This window comes from Triturus cristatus, chromosome 3_1, assembly GCF_964204655.1.
Source record: "Triturus cristatus chromosome 3_1, aTriCri1.1, whole genome shotgun sequence".
In the NCBI taxonomy this organism is placed as follows: domain Eukaryota; kingdom Metazoa; phylum Chordata; class Amphibia; order Caudata; family Salamandridae; genus Triturus; species Triturus cristatus.
The window spans coordinates 402,658,349-402,680,381 of NC_140583.1; the positions used below are offsets into that span (position 1 = coordinate 402,658,349).

At 42.0% G+C, this 22,033-nt stretch overlaps 1 protein-coding gene across 1 annotated transcript in view; it reads right to left on the reverse strand.

The window, feature by feature from the left end:
- Nucleotides 1-22,033, reverse strand: part of CYP19A1 (cytochrome P450 family 19 subfamily A member 1) — a 209,783-nt gene that overhangs the window by 99,684 nt on the left and 88,066 nt on the right. Inside the window, exons 5-6 of the mRNA XM_085646336.1 lie at nucleotides 9,844-10,020; nucleotides 840-954 (exon numbers count right to left, since the gene is read on the reverse strand). Coding sequence (XP_085502462.1) covers nucleotides 840-954; nucleotides 9,844-10,020 — 292 coding nt within the window. The remainder of the gene's footprint in view (nucleotides 1-839; nucleotides 955-9,843; nucleotides 10,021-22,033) is intronic.

Below are 22,033 nucleotides of genomic sequence, written 5' to 3' on the forward strand. Positions count from 1 at the left end.
TGGAAATTCATTGCTAATAATTTTACCGAAGATGATCCTGAATGTGCCAGAGAAGCAGAAAGTGATGTTCTATTGAAATGAGTTGGCAAATATTATGGTGCCTTATTAGTGCCATAACAAAAGCTCGTGCAGCCCTCGTGGTCCGCGGAGGGCCCCAGAGCTCTGGGGCCGCCCTCCGGTACTGGCAGGTCCCAGGCCTGAGAGCTCCGGACGGTGTCTGGAGTGTGGGGGCCCCCCTGCATGTACTTTGCAGGTAGGCCCTGTTAAGTTTTGTTACGCAACTGCACTATAACATAATGCCAAAGCAGCAGAATGATGTTCTCTCAGGACTGACTGGCTGATAGCGCAATCTTGCAGTGCCAGAAAGGCTGGTCTGGCAGCTCAGTTTGTGGGTCGGCCGTTTTTCTGGCTGTTTGTGGCCCTGTTTTATGGTCTGGTGGATCAATTTTTACTGTTGATTTCCCTGATAATTCTATAAATATTGGCTGCAGCTTGTACAAATTAATGCTGTCTCCTCCCATTCCTTCCAAAACACCCATGCAGGGTATCTTTACAAGTTCAAAAGTGACCTGTGTTTGCAAATGTGGGCCACCAACCAGCTATCTGATTCACTAATAAGGACAGATTTTATTTTGATGCCCAGCATATTTCTGTCCCCTCCTGTGAAAAAGAGAAAGACCTATGTGCCCTTTTGCTTCTCATACGGAATTACTACAAATACCAATAAATGCATGTTCCCAAGTCTATGCGCTGTGTATGCAAGTATTGATGGTGATCTATTTACGTCATTGTTTTTGAATTTCCAACTTGCCTTCTCTTTGAACCCTTTTAATACTTACGCTGACTTTTCATACTTGTTGTACATCCATGAAATTTTGAAGAAGATGTCAGGCTTCAGTAAAAGTGCTTGCCATGCATCAAAGTATTTCTGGATTTTCAATACAAGTTCACTTTCTGAAAATACAATAGAAAAATGCCATTATGTCATTGATGCCAAAGAACCGTTGTGTTAATACTGGACGGGCCTGCACAATTGCGTTTATCTTTGCTCTCAGTAACCTCAGAGAACATTGCAACAAGAATTAACATTAGAAAAAAAGTAAGCATCTGTTTTTACAGTTAGCTCCATAAAACAATTAACACGAATTTTAAACAGATTCTCCTGCATAATATTAAATGTATGGATTTGTCTGTAGAGGCATATTTTTATGTAGTATACACAAGCATATGTATGAAGTTATATGCATCCTTCTTCAAGAAAAAATGAGGCATATTATCAAGGGCCTTATCTCCGCTTTTTTGGCTTTAAAATCCAAAAAAGCGGAGATAATGTTTTCGCCCTATTTACAAGGCAGTGCTAACATGCATTAGCGCATGTTAGCTGCCTTTTTACCGACGCCTCGCTTTGCATCTCTAATGAGAAGCAAAGTGGGCGTTTCCTTCAAACACAACACGGGAATCATGGCTAACAGCACTTCTCCCTATCAACAAGCTGGCCCAGGACATCAATACCGATGTTAAAATCCGCGCTATCCGCGGATATCGCCGAAAGCAAACGTCTGCAAAAAAGCAGACTTAGCTATACATATGATGGGAGGTGGATTCTATGGCTGAATCCACATCTTCCTATTTGCAAGGAATACCTTATCGCTTCCGTTGTTGCGCTGGATTTCCAGCGATGTTTGCGGATTTCGCCGCTATCGCCGGATTTAATATCGCCGTGGAGATATGCGTTGTAAATAACGCGATGTTTCGTGATCAAATCCGGCGATAGCCGGCATTAAGCAAATCCGCGCTAAGCCCACTCAGCGATATTTAACGCTGTTCCTCGATGATATGCCCCAACCTTCCTTCAAAAAGGAAACCCAGGGACGGCTCCTCCGTAATTGCGGAGGAGCATTGCCCCACTTGTCAGAGTCAGTCATTGAAAAATAAAGTGCTAATCATATCATTTTATTTTTCTGTGATTGGCTCTGGCTTAGGCATACGTGTGCAGGGTGGGGCCGGGCTGGGCCATGACAGGGAGGTGTGGTGAGCACTAAAAAGTGTGCATGTCAGTTTGGCGAACTGTCTTAGGCCAGGCTACAGAAATATGTACTTTTATTTCTCTAACCCAGTTGAGTTGCACAGTCGGGTTGGAAAAAAGCCGCAGGCTCCCAGGCACTGTCTGAGCGGCAGACCAGACCACTCAGACCAATCCTGGTGCTGCTCTCCTAGAATGAGAGCAGCATCTGGATTAGGTGGAGAGCGTGTGCTTTACCAGTAACTGCTGGGAGAGAAGCACCGAGGCAGCCATCGGTGTCGGAGGCAGTGGTTGCGACAGGTACGTTTTAAAAATTATTATTTTACCCTAAATTACTTGTCCGTCCCCACCTACCCCCACCTCTCCACCTTCGTTTTGCAGCAGCCGCCACTGGAAAGTACGCAAACGCTATTCTTCCATGAAGTGTGCCCAGAGATTGGATTTTTGTTCACCACGTGTCAGGGCAAACCTATCCTTCAGAACCCTTTAAACATGAGCCGAAATTTGTTCAGTTCCAGTGTCACTTTATCTTCTACCTTGAGTATGGCTGTAATTGACTGACTCCATCTGCACTAAAAAAACGATCTAGTTACTGTGAATGGACATATACATATTACTTCTGCCATTTTAATTTTGTGCTGCTTTATTAGTTATTACTACGTGACATTTTGTAATGATCCATTCTGGTGTATGCTTGTAGCTAACTGACTAAAATCAGTTGTTTCTACATGGTCACCCCTGATTTTTCGCTGTTCACTGTGACACTTTTGTTCTGTGCTACAGTGTAGATGTGCCAGAGTGTCTGCTCTGGACCCAAAATGGTACTGTTAAAAGTAGTTTCATCTATTAATTTAACTTTCTTATAAGGCCATGTTAGATCACACAGAAATGGTACTAGTCCTTGGAAGTTACAATTCATATGTGGGCTGCAGTGTATATTTAAACTACCTACATATAAGACGAAACGTTTGGCTGCCTGGAGCACTGTAGTGCTCAGACTGGGCTGCAGTTTAAAGCCACTGGAGTGACACACAGAAATGAAAAGTGCCTTTGCCTTGTACGGATCCCTTATATAATAATGTCACCCATAAAGTGTTCCCTGCAAAACCAGAGGAGAGGATACCTAATATATAAAAAAAAGTGGTATATTATGGAGACTGTTCACAAAGGTAAATTTACATGTAAATCTACCATTGCACATATGAGTAACTTGTACACTTTTCGTTTGCTATTCACAATTTCTTAGCATAAAGTTAGCTCTAGGTTAAGACTTACATGTCTTCATCCCAGTGAAACATCCTAGAATAGGATTTAAGAGTAATTTTACAACTCATAGCTTTTCACACAGAAGTGGACTTCTCTGCCACTGTAGCAGTGTTCTCTTTATGGTTAAGTATAGAGAAATGTATTGAAGTTTGTTAACAAAAAATTAGAGATCTATATATTTTATTACAAAATATTAACATAAATAATTGTATATATTATATTAAATCTAGAATTACAAAAACAAAATGTCACAGCACATTACATGTGTTTTAAATAATTCATTATATGAAATATAATTATTTACTATCGCTAAAGAATACATTAAAAGAATCCCATCTACTTTTTTAAAATCTACTATGTACTAAAATGTACTGATAGTTATATATATATATTATTTGTGATGTTTGCTGCACCAGGCCGTTTCATCATCCTACGGTGCCGGTTCCAGTGACGGCGGCAGCTGCTGTCTATATATACTTCACAAGCAATTCCAGGAAATCCAGGAAAAACAATGCTGCACACCTCAAGACAGCACAATACTTTAGTGTGCACAAAGACAACGCGTTTTGGCAAAAGCCTTTTTCAAGTGAAAGTAATGTGTCCAATCGCCTCTAAAAATACGCATTTACAATTCATGGATAGTGAGAAAATACTATACATATTTCAATCACATTAAAATTGAATTTCTAAAATTACAAGTTTACAGACAAAATTCAAGCAATTTTTAATATTATACTTCCAATTGAAGGGGTTGCATCACCAAAGTGAGAAATCCAACTCATTCAAGTTTCGATACGACCGAAAAGAAATTCAATATCAATAAAGCTTTTGATTCAGAAATTTATAAAAAATGATTGCTGGTGTAGAATAACCAAACAATGCATGTACTACTTATAATCACATTTTAATATTGCCCGATATCTACTAATACTGAGTCTTTCGCATATACCGTAACCGCAATAATAGCAATAGAATGAGGACTGTGCAATTACATCAGGTATATTGTTCCTCGGCTAGAACTTGCGAAACATTGGATCAAATTGTCTATAAACTAACTTGCTTATGTTCATTTAACACGCCACATGTCAGTAATTATTCTGCTACATGTTGAGACAATAAAATATTGGTATTTAAACCCATTGTCCTAGTACAAACCACGTTGGACATAAATTACTCAAAATCATACAATAGTGGTGTAGATTAAATAAAGTTACCCCATTCAAACCCCCACATAAATCCATGTTATGCTCATCCAATCAATGAGCAAAAAAAGGGGCAAAATATAGTATTAGAATTTTAGTATCCTCCATCGTAAGAAGACCCTAGTTGGTAACATTTACAATTCATATGTAAACATTATCATGATCCCGTTATATGTGAGTCATTAACATCATACAGTAATTGATATCCTTCAGCCGAGGATATATTTCAATAATTTCACAATACCTATCCATTATGGCGACCATCCAGTAAGTGAGGCGTAACACATATATGTGCAAAGTGAAAAACGAAAAAATACTTATTGTTAAGGGGAGTATTTTATGAGTCAAGCCTATAAATTGCAAAATTTGAATTTATACAAAATATTGAGACTGTATCCTTCATACCTATTTTCCCTCCACTATCCTAATCCATGATGGGGGGAAAAGAAAGGTGTTCTCTGTCAATGTATACATTGCTAGTAATGTGTAGAACACACCATTGCATTGACCAGTGTCTGGGACATTAGGACCCATTGGCCTCAAGATAAGGAAAAATGCTCGAAATTGGACCCCCTGTTAGAATTGAAGAAGTGAACAATAAGTGACCAACTAAAAGTTAAAATCAGACTGAAAGAAAGCGACACAGTGGTGGCCCTAGGTGTGTTAACATCCTTTATGCGTGGCCAATATCTCTCCACTATTAAGTCCATTGGGAATTTTTGTATTGAGATCAATTATTTATCTTGATTCCATGATGTGAAACTGTTTCTCCCTGTCACCTCGCCTTGGGTGTACTACAACCTTATCTATACCATAAAACTGCACCAAGCTGCTGTTGCAGTCATGTTTTTTTTTTTTAATGCCTGGCTATGAGATAAATAAAGTCTTGCTTAGCTACAGCTCATAAGTGTTGGAGAATCCTGGTTTTATGTTGCAACTTAGGGCCTCAGTCCGACTCGGATCCGGAGGGTTTACCAATCGACTCGTACCCCGGGGCTCTGAGCGCCCGAGTACGATGCGAACAAACGCTGATGGACACGGCTCGCTCGGAGTCCCATTGAAGTCAATAGGAGCCTGTTGTATGACGCGTACAAAGGCTGCCATTGACAAAAATGTAGGTTGCGGTAAAGGGCACCCCCTGTTGTGGGGACGCGTCAGTGCCCTCCGCACCATACATGCATGTGTAGGGGGTACCCTTGAGTCCCCACCTGTGACCGACTCGTACGGCTACTGGTGAAGGGGGGCCCCCTACAGCCCCCTAAGGTCCGCTTCCCAGAGCTCTTACATGTCGGACGCTACAACGCGATCCGGCCGTCCGATTTGTACATCGTTCTTACTCTGTTGGAAATCGCCTCCATTGCACGGCGCGGTTTGCTTACGGACGAAACGTACGGACCGGTTCGGAGACATAAACAATTCGGGCGGTGATTTCGCGTTTCCCGCATCGTACTGGCTTGCTCGTACAACTGTAAGGGTCGCCTGTAAACACGCGTTCAGCTCGTACTTTTTCCGGCCAGATCGCGTTCGCAGCCCTTCCGACAGAGATTGGAATCGGGCCCTTATTGTTTCCAATATACCTGAGGCCACAAGGGCACTTCAGCACATATACGACAAAGTCGCTGGTGCATGTCATATGTCTGGTAATTTTCTTGGCCCTTCCATGCTTAGTGTTGTAACTACTCCAATTTTTGCTCTTCTTACAGGCCTTTCACGAGTTACATTTGATAAAGCACTTGAGTGAGCCTAACCAGTTCTGTGTAACAGGTTCTCGTTCATAGATGTATATATATATTTAATTGAAATACTAGCAATTATTTAACCAAAGTTTTAAAGTTTATTGTAATTTTGATATAAAAACAACTTATAATTGTAATGTTATAATTATGTATTAATTATATATATGTTATGTTATTGTAATTTATAGCGCGCACAGCTACTCCTAGGAGTGTCCCTATATCCATATATATACAGATATATATTTAATAATAAACAAAATGTATGCATTTGTTTTAAAAAATCAAAATAAATGTATTTATTTAAATATTATTTCCAATGGGGTGTTATTTTAAATCCCTGCCTCTCTTTGTTTGTTCTGGAAGTGTGTTTCAGTATCTGTGAGTGGCCATATGTATTGCTGGACTTACTACAAGGGGGCTGGTGTATGTTTACAACTGCTTTGGGGCCATTTTAGCTGTTGAAACTTTAGAAGTTCAATGGACTTAATGTTTGTGGGTGAGTATGTTTTATTTGTGTGTCCCTCTCTAAACCACTCCCTACCCCTCCCAAAACACCTTCCATTTAAATGTAAGAATTCCCCTTTTCCAGCCAATCTCGCCTGCCCCTGACACATTTACCACTAAAACGTAGACCTATGTATGTGAAGATCTCTGCACTCATGGCAGAGATGTCTGCATAGGATAAATCGGAGAGGCAGTGGTCTCTGTAAATAGGTTTGTAAATTGCATTGTGTAATGCATGAGTAGTACTACTGTAGTACAATGAAACGTAAGAACAAAATGCTGTTTGTAAGTAGGCCCCTATATATTCGACATATATGCTTTCACAGTGAGTGAAGGCTTTAAAGCTATTTTCACTGTGAAGGTTTATGCCAGATGTTCTATAGGCAGGCCTCTCCACATCTAATGTAATGCTGAAATCAGATTTTTTTAACACATTTCAATGAATTAATCGAGAAGTAACTGTGTAAAAATATAGTTTGGGCTGCTCTAGCCAGAAGTGACTTAAAACCAATTCAACACTCATAACACCTCCAGAGGCCAATATAGATTCCTGGCTGGAGTTAAGAATCATCTGCCTACCAGGGACCAACAGCCTGGCCTCTGGACCCACGATGGCAGAGGAGGTATCAACCACTGACCACATAGCAGGTATTTGTTTTCTAGGAGGAGGCAGGAACAGGTGGCATAACTAAGGGCAGACTTTATACTAGCTCTTTTTACTTGGAAATGCCAAATTGGGCTCCTCCTATTCATTCCGAGAGCCCTCCTAGACAGTTGGGAACCATCTCCAGCAGGAGGGAGAACCAATTTGGATCCTGCACGAGGGGAGGAGACCTCACTTAAATAGGGAATTGGTTTTCCTGGGAGACAGAGACACTTCTGGTGGAGGAAATGTTAGGCCATCTCAGATTAAGGATTTCCAATCATTTTTATAGTAAAGTGGCCGCCTGCCCGCAAGACCACACAATTACTTATAATCGGGCGGGCGGCGCTGAGTTTCGGCGGTCCTGGCACAAAGCGGTGGCGTGCCGCCCAGTCCAGGACCGCAGAAACTCGTAATCAGGCCCTATGTAATTTCAGAGGATTGCAGAGAAGCATAAAATACATCCAGGTATATTGATAAGAAAGTATGTGTGTGAACAATATTCAGTAGCAGCTGCTACTGGACGGGGTTGGTGACGCAAGGGGATTAATTAATTTAAAAAAAGACTTACCTTATAACGGCCGGCCGCCGCCTCCCCTGCGTCCTCTTCCTTCTTCCCCTCAGTCAGGTCAGGAGCAGGAATTACCCGGCACACCGGCTCCCCTAAGCCAATCAGTGTTGTGATTGGTCGGCGCTCAGACTCGAACAGGAAGGCTGTGCATGTTCCTGACCAGGCTGTGTTATGCAGCCTGGTAGGAACATGCAAAGTGTGCATGAACTGTTTGGTCGGCCCAAGAGGGCCAGCCATACAGTTCATGCACACTTTGGGAGTGCAAACCACTTCTCCCCCTGCGCTGCCCAGCCCTGCCCAACACTACACACAGGCCACTGACTCAATAGGACAAATAAAATGACAATAACAATACGTTATTGTCATTTTCTTTTTACTTTTTGCACAGTGGGGCAATGCTCCTCCGCCTTAGCGGAGCCGTCACTGACAATATTGCTGTAAAATCCTAGAAAAATGACTTATTGTAATGGGTTATCTGTAACTCATACTTGAAGATAACAGAAATGCTTTAATCATTCTTGACATTCAAACTCATAAGAAAGAAGGAATTCAGGAATTAATTTTAAGGATAAACTAAATAGAAAGACACATTTATCTCTGGTGCATACCACGTTCTTTATCAGACGTTCTGCTGGTTGTCCATAAGATCAGGAAGGCAGAGGTGGAGACCGCACATTTTCTTATGGCACCTCAAGTTCTGGAATATTCTTCCCCATTTCTTCCATATAGAATCTAATCTTTCCTTCATACCTGCTGTGAAAACGTTTTTTTCCCCGTTAAGCCTTCTGCACTTAATTGGTTCAGTTGAAATTCTCAACCCACCACTCAGGACCAAGATGCCTTTTACATGAATCATAAATGAATGGGGCTTCGACGAAAGTAAGAAGAATTCCTTATCGCCTTCAGATATCATGATCAACGCAACTTCATATAGCGCATGAGGCGCGCGTCACATCTGGCAACATCGTTAATAACTGCATCTGCAGGGAAACTAGCATGACTGCAATGCAAACATATATTTTATGACAGTTATTGATACCCCTTCATTTCAGGATGGATTCATTGGTGGTTCTGTTCTGTCTCTTTCATTCCCTCATTGCCCCATTTACATACAGAGGTGGGTTATAACATTCTTATTAGTTCCTATTTTCTAGCTACAACTACAGTGGGATGAGTTCTCAACATAACTTTAGTCTGTCACTTTTTTACACTTTTTACACTTTTAGCAAAATAATCTCTTACAAGAAATTATATACACATAATTGCATTGAAGATCATTCTCAGACAAATCACAATTCATAAATATAACATGTTGCTGATCACCTTCAGTCAATAGAACGTTTTCCTATTGAAATAGATTGTTTTTCAAGACGCAACTCAAAGGCCTTTTTCCGAGTGGGTTAAAATAAAGGTGGTTATTACTGAACCTAGTACACATTCCTAACCTTGCCAGTGGAGCATTTGCCGGGTGCACTGGATAGTTACTCTTAGGATAAATGAGGTATGACATGCGGAATGGGGAAAATCTGGATTATTCCAGAGGCGCAGTGCTTTCTGCAAAACGCTGAATTACAATCCATGTTCAAATTTAGGTTTGCACAAGGATCTGTGTTTTCCCACCCCATCAGAATCAAGGCCTACATGAGGCTTAACTGTGGGTTTGCACAACAAAATACCTTCTCTGCCCTACTTTTCATTCCCCTTTTAAGTTACAAAAACACACACTGTATTGCAAGCTACAGTATGCTTTCCACTATAAATACCCTATTCCTTTATTCACGCCTGCCAATCCTTTAGGCACGCCTTTTAACACTTTGCTTAAAAAGGAACCTACTCAGTGCTTTGGTTATCAAAAACAATACATAGCATTTGATTATTTAAAAATGTACTTTACTTACCATCTAAAGGAATTCTGAGAAAAAGGTTGTTCGAGGTGTCCAGCATGATGAGTCTCATAAGTGTCAATACGTTCACATTTCCATTGTCAGTGGTCACTTCCTTCAGTCTTCTTAGGTAGGTCAGTGTTGATTTAATGCACAGTTCTGTTGTTTGCACAAGTCCGGGGCCGGAGAGTGCTAAAAGTGTGGTTGAAATAGGTAGCACGTTAGATTTGAACGGACTGCTCACACGTTTACTCACATATGTTGTTCCGCAATAGTCTTTTTCACGCATAATTCCTTTAAAAAAATATATCATGCCACTTTTTCACGCCTGATCAGCATCGGTTAATGATTTATCTACATAACCTTCTTGGCAAAGCATTAGCATACATACAAATCAGACAACACACGTGTTTAGAAATGGCATTTAAAAAAAATCTTTGCCACAGGAATTATATTATTTAACGAACACAGTGCTAGAACTACTAATGATGACATGACACTGTCAATCATGCAATACATGATGACGATGCATTCTTGCTTGTGACAAAAAGTAAGCCAAACAAGAAATTCTTTGTTACATTTACTTTATTTATTAAGTAGTTGTGTGTAGCGTGTACAAATCCAAAGAACGTTTTACATTGAACACTGTGCAGGGCATCAAGAATCATAAGTGATTACATGATTAATGCAAAATAAGGATCTAGAACCTCAAAGTACAAGAATAAAGTTCACATGATCAAGCGAGGTGTGGCAAATCCATCCTTATATATACAGTACTGCCCATTTTCTGTATACATTTATGTACAATATTGACTTAAGCTATGTACGTGAAAAAGGAGAGATTAAAAATGACAGCAGAAACTAGAAGATGAAGAAGAAGTTAGGGCACAATAAGCAAGAAAGGAGAATAAGTAACAGCATTGTTTAGGGAGACCTAAACTCAGAGGATAGAGATGGTCTTCCATCAAGGATGTATAGAATATTGTTAAATGCTAAGTTCCAGTTTCAGAAATATAGCAAGACTCTAGAGAGATGAAGACAGAAATAGATGACTGGGAAGCACATGTTTTCGCTGTTGTTTGAAGGAAGTTAAAGATGAAAATGTGTGAATTGTATAAGAAATAAATGTTCAAAACTTTGGGAGAAAAGCCAAAAAAGGATACAGAGCATGTTCCTGTTAAAAGTAAGGGTCTCAACTTGAGTCAGAACTGTAAAGTTGACAGGAGCCTTCTGAGATATCAAGCTTCTTGTTAGATGGTGGCAGTGATCAAACTGTGGGAGTTTGTATACTAAACAGGCCAGTTTATTGGTAGATGCGTCATCAAAGGGGAGCCAGCTGTTCATGGGTAGTGTGGTAGAAACAATTTAAGCCAAATATGGGTTGCAGGTGAATTTTAGGAATGCCAAAGACGCTGGAATTTTGATATTTTACATTTGGATAGGACTAAATCTTAAACTTCTTTTAGTTCATGTTCCACTAGGAAAGCTTGAATCCCACAGATTAATAGGAGTTAGCGATTGGCATTTCTGGTCATGTGTTTGTATGTTTTTGAAGATTAGGTTGGTGTTTGAGAATGTATGTGATAGATTTGGAGCTCTAAATCATGGCTAGGATGCAGACAAGAAGATTTGCTTAGTACAACCAATCTTGAAAATTGGGTAGAAATACCTATGATTAGAATTTTGTAGCAATTGAAATTGAGGTGATGAGCGGCTATCCAAGACTGAATATTATTTAGGATCGAAGCTAATACGGAGATGTCAGTGGAGGAGGAAACATTCAAATCGAGATGAGTGTCATTTACAACTTGAGGGCTTGCTTATTTATGAGCCCTTGCGCCAACGGTGCGTCACGTTTTGTGACACAGCAGCGGCGTAAGAAATGCGCCTTGTTGCACCATATTTACAAAGTAACGCATATAGGTAGATGCGCCACATTGTAAACCCCTGCGCCACATTATAGCTGCGCCTGGTATAATATATGCAAGGGGGAGTTCCGACGCAAGAAAGGGTCGTAGAAGTGACGCAGTGAAATCTATGAGATTTCCCTGCGCCACTTCTAGGAGGCAAATGTGTCAATATCTTACACCTACCTCATGGCAGACGTAAAACTGACCCAGGCTCATTTAACATGGGACTTGCCCATTTGTAAATGACCCATTGCCGTAGTTGCATCACTTTTGTGACACACTCCAGCAATGCGTCATTTTTGCGCCTACAGATACGTCAGAAATACTGATGTATCTGTAACTCCTTGCGACATGATGCGTCATACTGTAAATATGATGCATCATTGGTGTCGCAAGGAGGGCGCAATGAAAAGTGACGCATTGCTGTTTTCTCGCAGCGATGCGCCACTTTTCATAAATGAGGGCCTCGATGTTTTGTACAAATGCCACTAACCAGTGGCAAAGTGCTTGAACCCCCCAAACATGGTAAAATTATCCTAAACCTGATTGGCACATTTTAAAGTACTTGTAAGGACCTAGTAAGTGGGCTACCTATGGCCAACCAGGGTCTGTAAATTAAAAAATTAAATGCTAATGGTGGGCTGCAGCACTTATTGTGCCACCCACTAATGTAGCACTGTAAAACATGTCTCATGCCTGCCACTGCAACCGGTAGGGCAGTTTTAAACTGCCATTTGGACCTGGCAAAATAAACCTTTGCCCAACCATAAACCTTCCTTTTTAAAACGTATAGGTCACCCCTAAGGTAGGTCCTAAAGCGTTACAGGGCAGGGTGCATGTTATCTAAAAAGCAGGACATTAAGTTTTACATGTCCTTATAGTGGAAAAACTCCTATCACAAGGCTATTTCTCCCTCAGACTAATATTGGTTTGCCTTATTACACCTAATAAGTGATAACTTCTATTTGGCAACACTTAGAGAAATGACGTTTACACTCAAATGAATTGTAATTTAAAATGATTTTCAATGGTGAAGTCGTATTTTAGGTTGCAATTTTAAAAATGCAATTTTTTTTCTGCCCAAACCAACACTGCCTTCTTGCCAGTGTCCTGGGACACATACCTGTGAATGACTTTGCTGTTTTGGGTTGTGTATTGCTTGCATTGAGAAAACGGAAGCCAAATTTGTGAGGGGAGAGGATCTTCCTGACAGGAATGCTGGGGAGGAGATTTACCCTGCCCTGATTACATTCCAAAGTGTCCTTCCTGCCTCACATATAAAGGAACCTGATACAGGCCTGCCCTTGCCCTTGTCACCCTATACAGGACCAGGGGAAGGGGAAGAAGGGAACAGAACCAATCTTGGGGTTGACCAGGTAGTTCCCCCACACAAAACTGACACTACGTATAAAACTGGGACCCTCAGCACCTTTCATCAGAACACTCTTGGGCCTGTGGAAGACTCAGAAGAAGGACAGCCCTGCTGTCTGAGGAAGAAGGACTGCCCCGCTGACTGAAGAAGGATCACACCTGCTTGCCTTAAACCCAGGCTACCCAGAGTGACTCTAAGGATCAGTTGGCTGACATCCTCTGTAAGCTTGAGGGACACAACAAGCTTTCAGAGGCCTCCTTGTAACTGCCCAGCTGATCAGCACCAACCAGACCTGCCCAAGCGCTGCTGCTGGCCTGTGCCAGAGTAAGCCCTGAACACCAAGAGGTTCCCTCCAGGTCCTGGACCCTTAGCTGGCACCAGTGAGACCTCCACCTGAAGAATAGGTGATGATAGAGAAGTGTTGGGCTCCCTGCAACAGCAAAGTGACCTCTTCAAGCTGAGAATCGACAGCCCGTGAAGCTCCAGCAGGGTCAGGTCTTCGTGCCGACAGCCTCCTCCTCACAGCCTTCGCTAACACAAATGGAACCCTTCACGCTGACTTTGAGAAGGCAACGCTTCAACAGGACTAACTTGTTCCCTTAATCCGACCTGCACTCCATCACGTTCCGCCTGAACTTGTGACTTTCCCCTGGTGTAGCGTGATCAGGCGAGTGACACTTTGTGCTTCTTGGTGATATATATTCACCTATTGCTTTAAAAAAATATCTCTGATTCTACTCATTGGATTTTTGTCATTTTGGTGTTTTATTTATGAAAATTGACTCTATTTTTCTAAATTGGTTTGGGATTTTTCTTGTTTGATGTGTCGGGTTCCCTTTATTGCTGTTTGTGTGCAACGTAAATACTGTGCACATTGCCTCTAAGGTAAGCCAAGCTACCAGAGGGCGGCTTAGCACGGGTTTTAGTGACTTTTGTTGTTGACACGACAAGAATTGTGTTTATTGTTTGAGTGGTGCTTCTACCCCTCTGAACTAAAAAGCCAATTTCTTACACAGACCTAATCCAATCTTTGGTAAACAAATGTTTTGATGATGGGTGGAGAGTACTTCTAGTCACTACATCCATGTCTCTGGACAGCTTGTTTGACTGGAGTCTTAAGCTGCAGAAGAGCCCTTTACAACCTTGGTTTGAACTGCATCAAGGGACCTGACAATGGTCATTAAAAGAAATTGTAATTTGTAACAAAATGACCTGAAAATGGTCATTTACAGAATTGGTAATAATAGAGCAAAATGACTTGTATTACAAACAGTTCAAAGTGCAAGATAGGACATCATTAATAAGTTTGTTTTACCATGTTGTATATATAGACATTAAAGTCAATGTGTCATACAAATAGCTGGACTATACTTCACTGATTCGTTTTCTTACTAGCAAAGCTAAACCTAGATATAATAATGGGTAGGCTCCCAAAAGATGTTCATTTAGCAGTGAATCCAGCATTATTCCCGAAAGGAGTTTCAAAGCTATACATGCCCTGGTTACTTGTTTTGTGAGAAAATGCCCCTTTTTGCATAGTCACCCCATTTTTTGCTGCATTTTATGTTTATTTCTGGTTTTTAGAATCCACACATTGGGGCACTGCTGTCCAGTGCCCAGTGTATGTGCTGTGAACCCTATGAGTGTAGAAATTGGCTAATCCCTAATTGTCAAATTTAACTCTCCTATAAGGCAATAGTATATGGTGGAGAAACTGCATCTATGCCATGGAAAGTTAATGTGACATGTCGACTGCAGCACTTATTGTGCCATCCACTGTTGTGACAAGGAAAACATGGCCTCTCGTCAACCAATGTAGCCTTGCTGCTGTAGTTCGAACCTACAGTCCTGCCTGTCAAAATAACCCTTTTTGACAGGAGAAAACCTCCCTTTTAAAAATGAATGTCACCCCCTATGAAGGGTTTGTAACCCCCACAGTAGAGTTTAAGGTATTTAAAAGTGGGGCTTGTAGAAACTTAACGTTACCATGTCCCTTCTGTGACAAGGCCCCAAAAGCAATTTTCACTGTGGAAGGCTCTGGCAGTCCTATAAGGAAAACTGGAGTACAGATTAAAATATTAATTTTGCTATCTCAGGTTTGAGACCAGCAGGGAAAAAATAATTCAGCCTCTATTTTTAAAATGTATTAAAATTCCAATTCAATTGTGAAGATGGATGTTGAATAAATAGTTAAGAAAATTACCTTTTAGAAGGTTACCTTTTCCTGCCCGAAACTCCTTGAGGCTAATTTGCACTAGCTCCCCAGCAGCTGCCCAGCAAGTGCTAGACCTTAAAGGCCTGTGAAAACTGCTACCAGAGAAGGCGCAATGGCCGTTGTATGGGAGGTGTTTTTCTTCTATTTACTGTAAGACCAGTAACGGTGGACCCAGTACCATCGTTAACTTCTGAAGGGGCATGTCCTTTCAGAAGTAAATATACCATGAGACCTGGGGAAGTTAACCCTTTGTTACCCCGGCCAGGTTGTCACCAAATCCACTGGGAGGGGAGCTAACCACAATAAATTTTTGAGTGAGGAGAGGGGTAGGAACTGCACATTTCCCTGGCCACACCTGTAGGTAGACAAACAAGCTCAGCACACGGGAGGCAGGGTTCTTCCATTTTGGATATTGGAAGTAAGGTGCACAGTGGTATTGTTTACAGTAGGGCAAACATGAAATGCTGCAAAGTGGGTTGGGTTGCCCCTGGGAAGTTTTACCACATTGGATAGGGAGGAGCGAGGAGTCACTCACTCACTAGCCAGTGTCAACTATAAATGTGGTACCCCACCAAAGCACCTACTCAAAACACTCTCTAAACCTGTGGAAGAACAGAGGAAGCACTGAATTTGCTGTTTGAGAACTGTGGGGTAACCTGAAAGGTCAAACCTGCTTTCACTTACACTGAGGACAAAGAAGGAGACTCCAAGAGTCAGCTGGCTGAGCTCCTGTGTAACTTACAGGGCCACAACAAGCTGTAATGCCTTTTCCTGAAGAGCCTAACTGAACAGTACCAACTGGACCTGACTTGAACCAACTGGCCTCTGCTGGAGAGAGTTTTGACTCTAAGTGATGTTCCTGATGTCCTGTGACCCTTGGCTTTGTCTTAGTGGACTTGTACTAACATTCTTGAAACCCTGGGACTTCAAGACCTCCAGGGCACCGGGACAAATCTGCCAAGCCGATCTTCCCAAGGCACATTACCGCTGGGTGGAAGAAACAGGTCTCCCCGCTCAGAGCTTCTCCACACAAGCAGATCCATTTCAGTGGAACTTTGTTGAGAATGTATACAGCCTTGGGCAGCCCTCATTGGACAAAGCTCAGAACATGCCCCATTGGAGGATTTCAAGCTCTGAAAAAGAGACTATGTCTAAAGGTAAGAATCCTGACTGGGTGAAGGTATCAAAAGTATCCAGCTGGCGACAGGACTTCCCTGGGTGCAAAATTAGAATTTCTCCAGCAAGGAGCTTTTAATGCCAACTTCAAAGGCTTCACCAGGACTTCATCCAACGCCTATCTGACATGTGGATCCCTTTTCCTATGGAGCCTGCAGCCTGGCCCCGCTAAAGGCTTTTGACTTCCACAAAAAAGAATTAGGGCCTGATTTTGATCTCAGTGGACGGCTTACTCTGTCACAAAGGTGATGGATATCCTGTCAGCCAAAATTTAAATCCCATAGAAGATAGTGGAATTTATATTTCACTGTTTTGACGGAGTAACCCATGCACCGAAATCTAAACCAGGCCCTAAATTCCTAATTTAATTTTTGGCAGACGGCCCCGTTTCTCCACCAGGGCAATGGAGTAAATTACTCAGTTGCCCTGATGGAGATACCGCCTGAAAAATTTAGAAAAGAAGGCCAAGCAGGTGGTCATTTCTAAAACACTGTCAGGAATCACTGTCACATCAGTTCCTGTCAATGCTTTTTGCAGTTTGGTGCAGGGCTCCGTCAACATGAAAGAGCCTTGCATCAAAAGGTTTCCTTTTATATTTTCAAAACGAAAATCCAAAAGTGGGACTTTCTTTTTCAATATACAAATGATAATGCCCTCTCACCAAGGGAGTCATCTCCCATGTCAAGGGGACCATTTAGTGTTTTTTACTGTCCCTGGAGATTGGCGGAGAGTACAAAACGGCTACATGTTTACCCATCCTAACTTGGAAGACCACTGTGTTGGCAGGGAGGTAACACCGTCACTGTTGTAATGAAGTTCCCTCTCTGCCAACTTATAAATTAGGACCTAAGTCCCAGAGTAAAACCTTTGGCCGTATCAAATCTAGTTGGTATTTCCAACCTGCACTACATCATGGTTGGCCTGAAATTGTGCCTGGGTCCCGGCCTAACAAGACTGTGACTACCTTTGCCCATTGCGCTTTTTACCACTATGGTGTAATTTTCACGTGAAAATATTCTCCATTTCTATAAATTGGAGTGGCATTTTAATTGTGTTCTGTTTTTTACTTTTTAACTGTTTTGGTACTTCTAAATGCTTTAATGTTAATGTTAATGGAATTTGTAAGCGCACGAATACCCGGAGGTGTATTGACTTTACACATTTTATTAAATTTACCCTGTCTGCTCCGTACCATAGCTGCCAGGGATTGAGCTCAGATTTAAATTTCTGTAACCTTTAACTGGACCTATCAAGATAGTAACCTTATTACATGTGGTTGACTACCATTCACCCCAACTAATTATTCACAATCTCACAAGAAGTGACGTGACTACACAGGGGGAAATAGGGGAAGGGAGATAAAGAGAAGAGACACTTCATAAGCATCTTTTCCCACTGACCTCAGGTGAATGGGCTGGTGGAAAGCATGTGCCATGGAGGTTTGATCTGCAGTTGACTGACCGGTAACCCCCGTAATCCCATATAACGCGGTAACATTAATCTAAATATACTTGTGTATACCAGGATACAATGTCTTAAGATTATCAGCAGAATTACTTATTAGGGTATGGAAAAATAAAATTCATTAATAGCCCCTAGCCAACCAGGATATAGTCCTAGAACCACATATGAAGGTTCAATTAAAATAGTAGAAATGCCTTGAATCATGAAGACTTGGAGTAGTTGAAGTTGCAGAAATTCTAGAGTGGCAGTAAAGAAGGCTCAGTATCTGTGGAAGGAATGATAAACCAAACAAGTTGCAGGGAACCCAAATGGTGCAAACTATGCAACCAAAGTAGAGAACCCAACATCCACTGTTGCCAGGCAAAATGTAACGATGTGACTGCAGCTTGAATCTTACCAGCTCTTACTGACTGTTCTGAACTTTGCAGCTTTTACCAGAACGTTCTGTCTTTTCTGTAATGTTCTGGCTCATTCTACCTTGCCCCAGATTTGCTGACCTGAATTACCCTGTGACTCTACCAGTGGCAGATGGTGGACTTTGGAAGTGGTGGACTTAAGACCAAACTATAAAAATCTGCGTGGATGACAAGCACAGCGAGCAAGCACGAGTGACACAAGCAGAGGTCAGGCGGTTCTCTCCCAGAGTTTTTTTTTAAAATAAGGAAAAATGTTGCATGTTTCCAGTACAATTACTTTAATCAACATGATTAAACCTGCAAGGGCACCTGATATTGAGGTTAACAGACCAACTAGTGAAAATGGATTTGTTGACTGTCTATATTTAGTCATGGATCCGGATATAAAGAATCAAATATTCTACAAATATTTTGTTGGGTTTCACCTAATGGTAAAAGCATACAAAATAGAACACACACAACCTAGATGCAAAATACATTCAAGCTAAAGTAGTAAGTGCAAAATGCATTTTATTCTACATTATAACATTTGGTTAATACTACCGCTGCAGATGTCTGTGATTAACAAGACAGTGATAGAACTGGTTGGCACAGTGGAAAATAGAGATGTGCACTCATAGTGCAATGCGGTCCCAGCCAACGTCTGAAAGCACTGTGAAAAGGCAAGTGATACATTTAAACATTATATTATACACCATCAGGCTGCTGCAAAATGTGCAAACACATTTAGTATTTAGGATAAAATAAGTGTTTTCAAAATATTTACTTTTTACTACTATGCAATCAGATTGTACCCAGTTCAAGCCTTGCTTTTTACGTTTTCTTTAGAAGAACATACTCCAGAACCGAGCCAGTAGCACTCTTACGTTGTCTCTCAAATAATATTTGTCCATCACAAAGTTTCATGTGACTTCATCAGTTAAAGCATAAACCGGCTCACGGCAGCTTTAACATTTAATGATTAACATATTTACATTTCTTTTAAGTAGTGGGTACCTTAAAGGGAAGATATTGTCTGTCCTCTTCTACCTCTAACAGAGCCTACCTTTTTCTGGGGTCGCAGGGTAGGGTTACTGGATGCAGCAGTCTGAAAGTTGAATGGTTGTGCTGCACAGTGGACGCTCCTCTGCAGTGTTCAGAATCCCGTCAGTGGTGGAAACTGTTCACTGGATGCTGCACACTGTTTCCACAAACCCTGTGCAGGTTCCAGAGCATAGCCTCTGGCCTACATCCTCTACAGCACACTCTCATGTCTTGTGACAGGGTGCAATGGAGTCAGTGAATCTGAGGTTCTGTAGCGATCCGAACCCGTGAATTCGGTATCGTAGTACTGACACGATTTCGGTACCAATGAACCGCAAATGATCCATTATATACATGACAGTGTTTTCGCTGCGCAACTAGCATGAATTCACTGGAAAATAGGGCATTCTGTCATAAAAGTCATGGCATCCATTTTAGTTACGGCATCCATCTTGTTTCTTGCCCTCACATAGTCAATGAACGGACGATGACCCCGGCAGAGTCACCTTGTTAAGGACACGTAAGCTCGAGCCCGAGAAAGGCTGACGCTGCATGACGAGGCAGAGTCAAGCTACCTCCCTTGCCTGAGGCCACTCCTGCGATACTGGTTCTCGTGTCCGTTGTCCTGACTGAAAGGCCGAAGACGGTAGCCATGCCCGTTTATGATCCATAAACACCTCTTATCCTACATTTCAATCCTTTGCACCTGGCTCTGCTCTTTTCCTTCTGGGCTTTTACAATGGGGAGGTTACGATTTTTATGATGGGGAGGATCGGGCGAAGAATGGAAAACTGTCGAGAGGACCTGATCGAATACCGAAAACCTACGTTTGTTTGATGTCAAATTTACTGTTTGTTTGGGATACCGGGTTGGGCATGAGAAATATTCGTGTAATGTAGCCTAAAGACATTTTGCGTGTATTTAAAGAGTAACCCACTTAATGCAATTTGAACAGTCTCGTAGATTCTGCCTCTGTGTGGTTCCTATGATTTCTGTGTCCCTGCAGTAAATAAACCTTGGTCTTTGACGCCACCATCGAGAAGCCCGTGTCTCTGTTTATTTGTGCACCGGGACAGGAGGAACTCAGGGGTCTTCGGGTGTTGTTTCCCTGACACCTCTGGACTCTTAAAAGTCCAGAACCTCAAATTGGCGCCCAACGTAGGGCGACGTCATCCGGTACCGGTCCAAAGCCTGAAAAGTTCGAGAAGTTTCGTGTGAAGATTCCGGAGGGAGGTACCCCGCTTCATCGATCCCTGCATGTCGTAAAAGTGGCCCGACGATCTCTTCCACGAGGGTTCCCGTTCCCAGACGGCTACAGAGGACCGCTGCCTTGACTGTCGCCCTGTCTTGGACCCGAGGTGCAGACCTTAGTACGGCGAGACGTAGACGGGTTCTCCTTGGTGACGTCTTCCACATTTCAGTTAAGTATTAAGTGGGCTACGCTCAGTTTGGTTGTTCCTTGTTGCTCTGGTTTAATTCGTAGATTATCATTGGTTGCTCTTGTTTAGATAATCTTTGTTTTGGTATTAGTTCATTTTGGTAGGCCTAAGTTCTCTGCGCATTTTTGTTGGAATTTGTCTTTGTTGTCATGACTACCAGTAGTAATTGTTTCTTGTCCTGGGTACGTTGCAACGGGGATTCCCGGTTGGAGGATTCGTGTTCGGTTCCTCCGATTGGAACTCCTACATATGAGCTCTATTGTAAACATGGTGTGGGTCCTATTACGTATAATGAAGTATGGGCCCGTTACACCAAAAAAGATGGTGTCCTTAGTTGGCCACCGCATGGTAGCTTCGAAACGGAAATACTAGACAATCTAGAAATGAAGTTGTTCAAGAAAAAAGCCCGGCCGGCAATGTTTGATTCTTTTCGCGTATGGCGCAAAGAAGCCAAACAGAGAGAAATTAGGAAAACGAAGAAAGAACAGAAAGAGAAAGGGTTGACTTTAATGGAGTCTGCTAGGCAGCTGCATGTCAACGAGATTGAGAAAGCAATGGAGATGGCGAATAGAAAATATAATTTGGCAATTGATAAATGTTACCCTGTATTGCCATCATGTCCTACTAAGCCGATGGAGGATCATGAAAAGGATCCTCTGTTGTCTTACCTGTTGAATTCACCCCCACCATATGCACAGGGTATTACAGTACCACAGTTGCTACCTGTTGTACAGCCAGCTGCTGGTCAGCCTGGAATAGTTGCTCCACTTCCTTTGATTCCAGCTCCTATCCTTCCCGTGGTTAATGTTCCTTCGGCACCCCCTCTTCCTGGGGCGCCCGTTCCGCCTTTGCCTGTCGTTTCGCAAACTGCTTTACCTGCTACTCCTACCCTTACTATTTCATCTGCTTCAGCTGTTCTGTCCCCGAACCCTGTGAACATTCTGACTCCGCTTTCCGTTCGTCGGAAAATAACCGACTCTGTAACTAATATCTTAACTCCTCTCTACAGGTCTTTAATTGGGACCCCCGTTTCTGACTCTAATCAGAGACGTAGCCAGCTTCCTGGTCCCCAGGAACGAGACACGTTAGATTCGACAGCTCTTAGGTGGATGTCAAAAACTGTGAAGTATGATGCACGAAGAGTGTTAGATACCTTTATGCAATGGAATGAACCAACTCAACGTTATGTT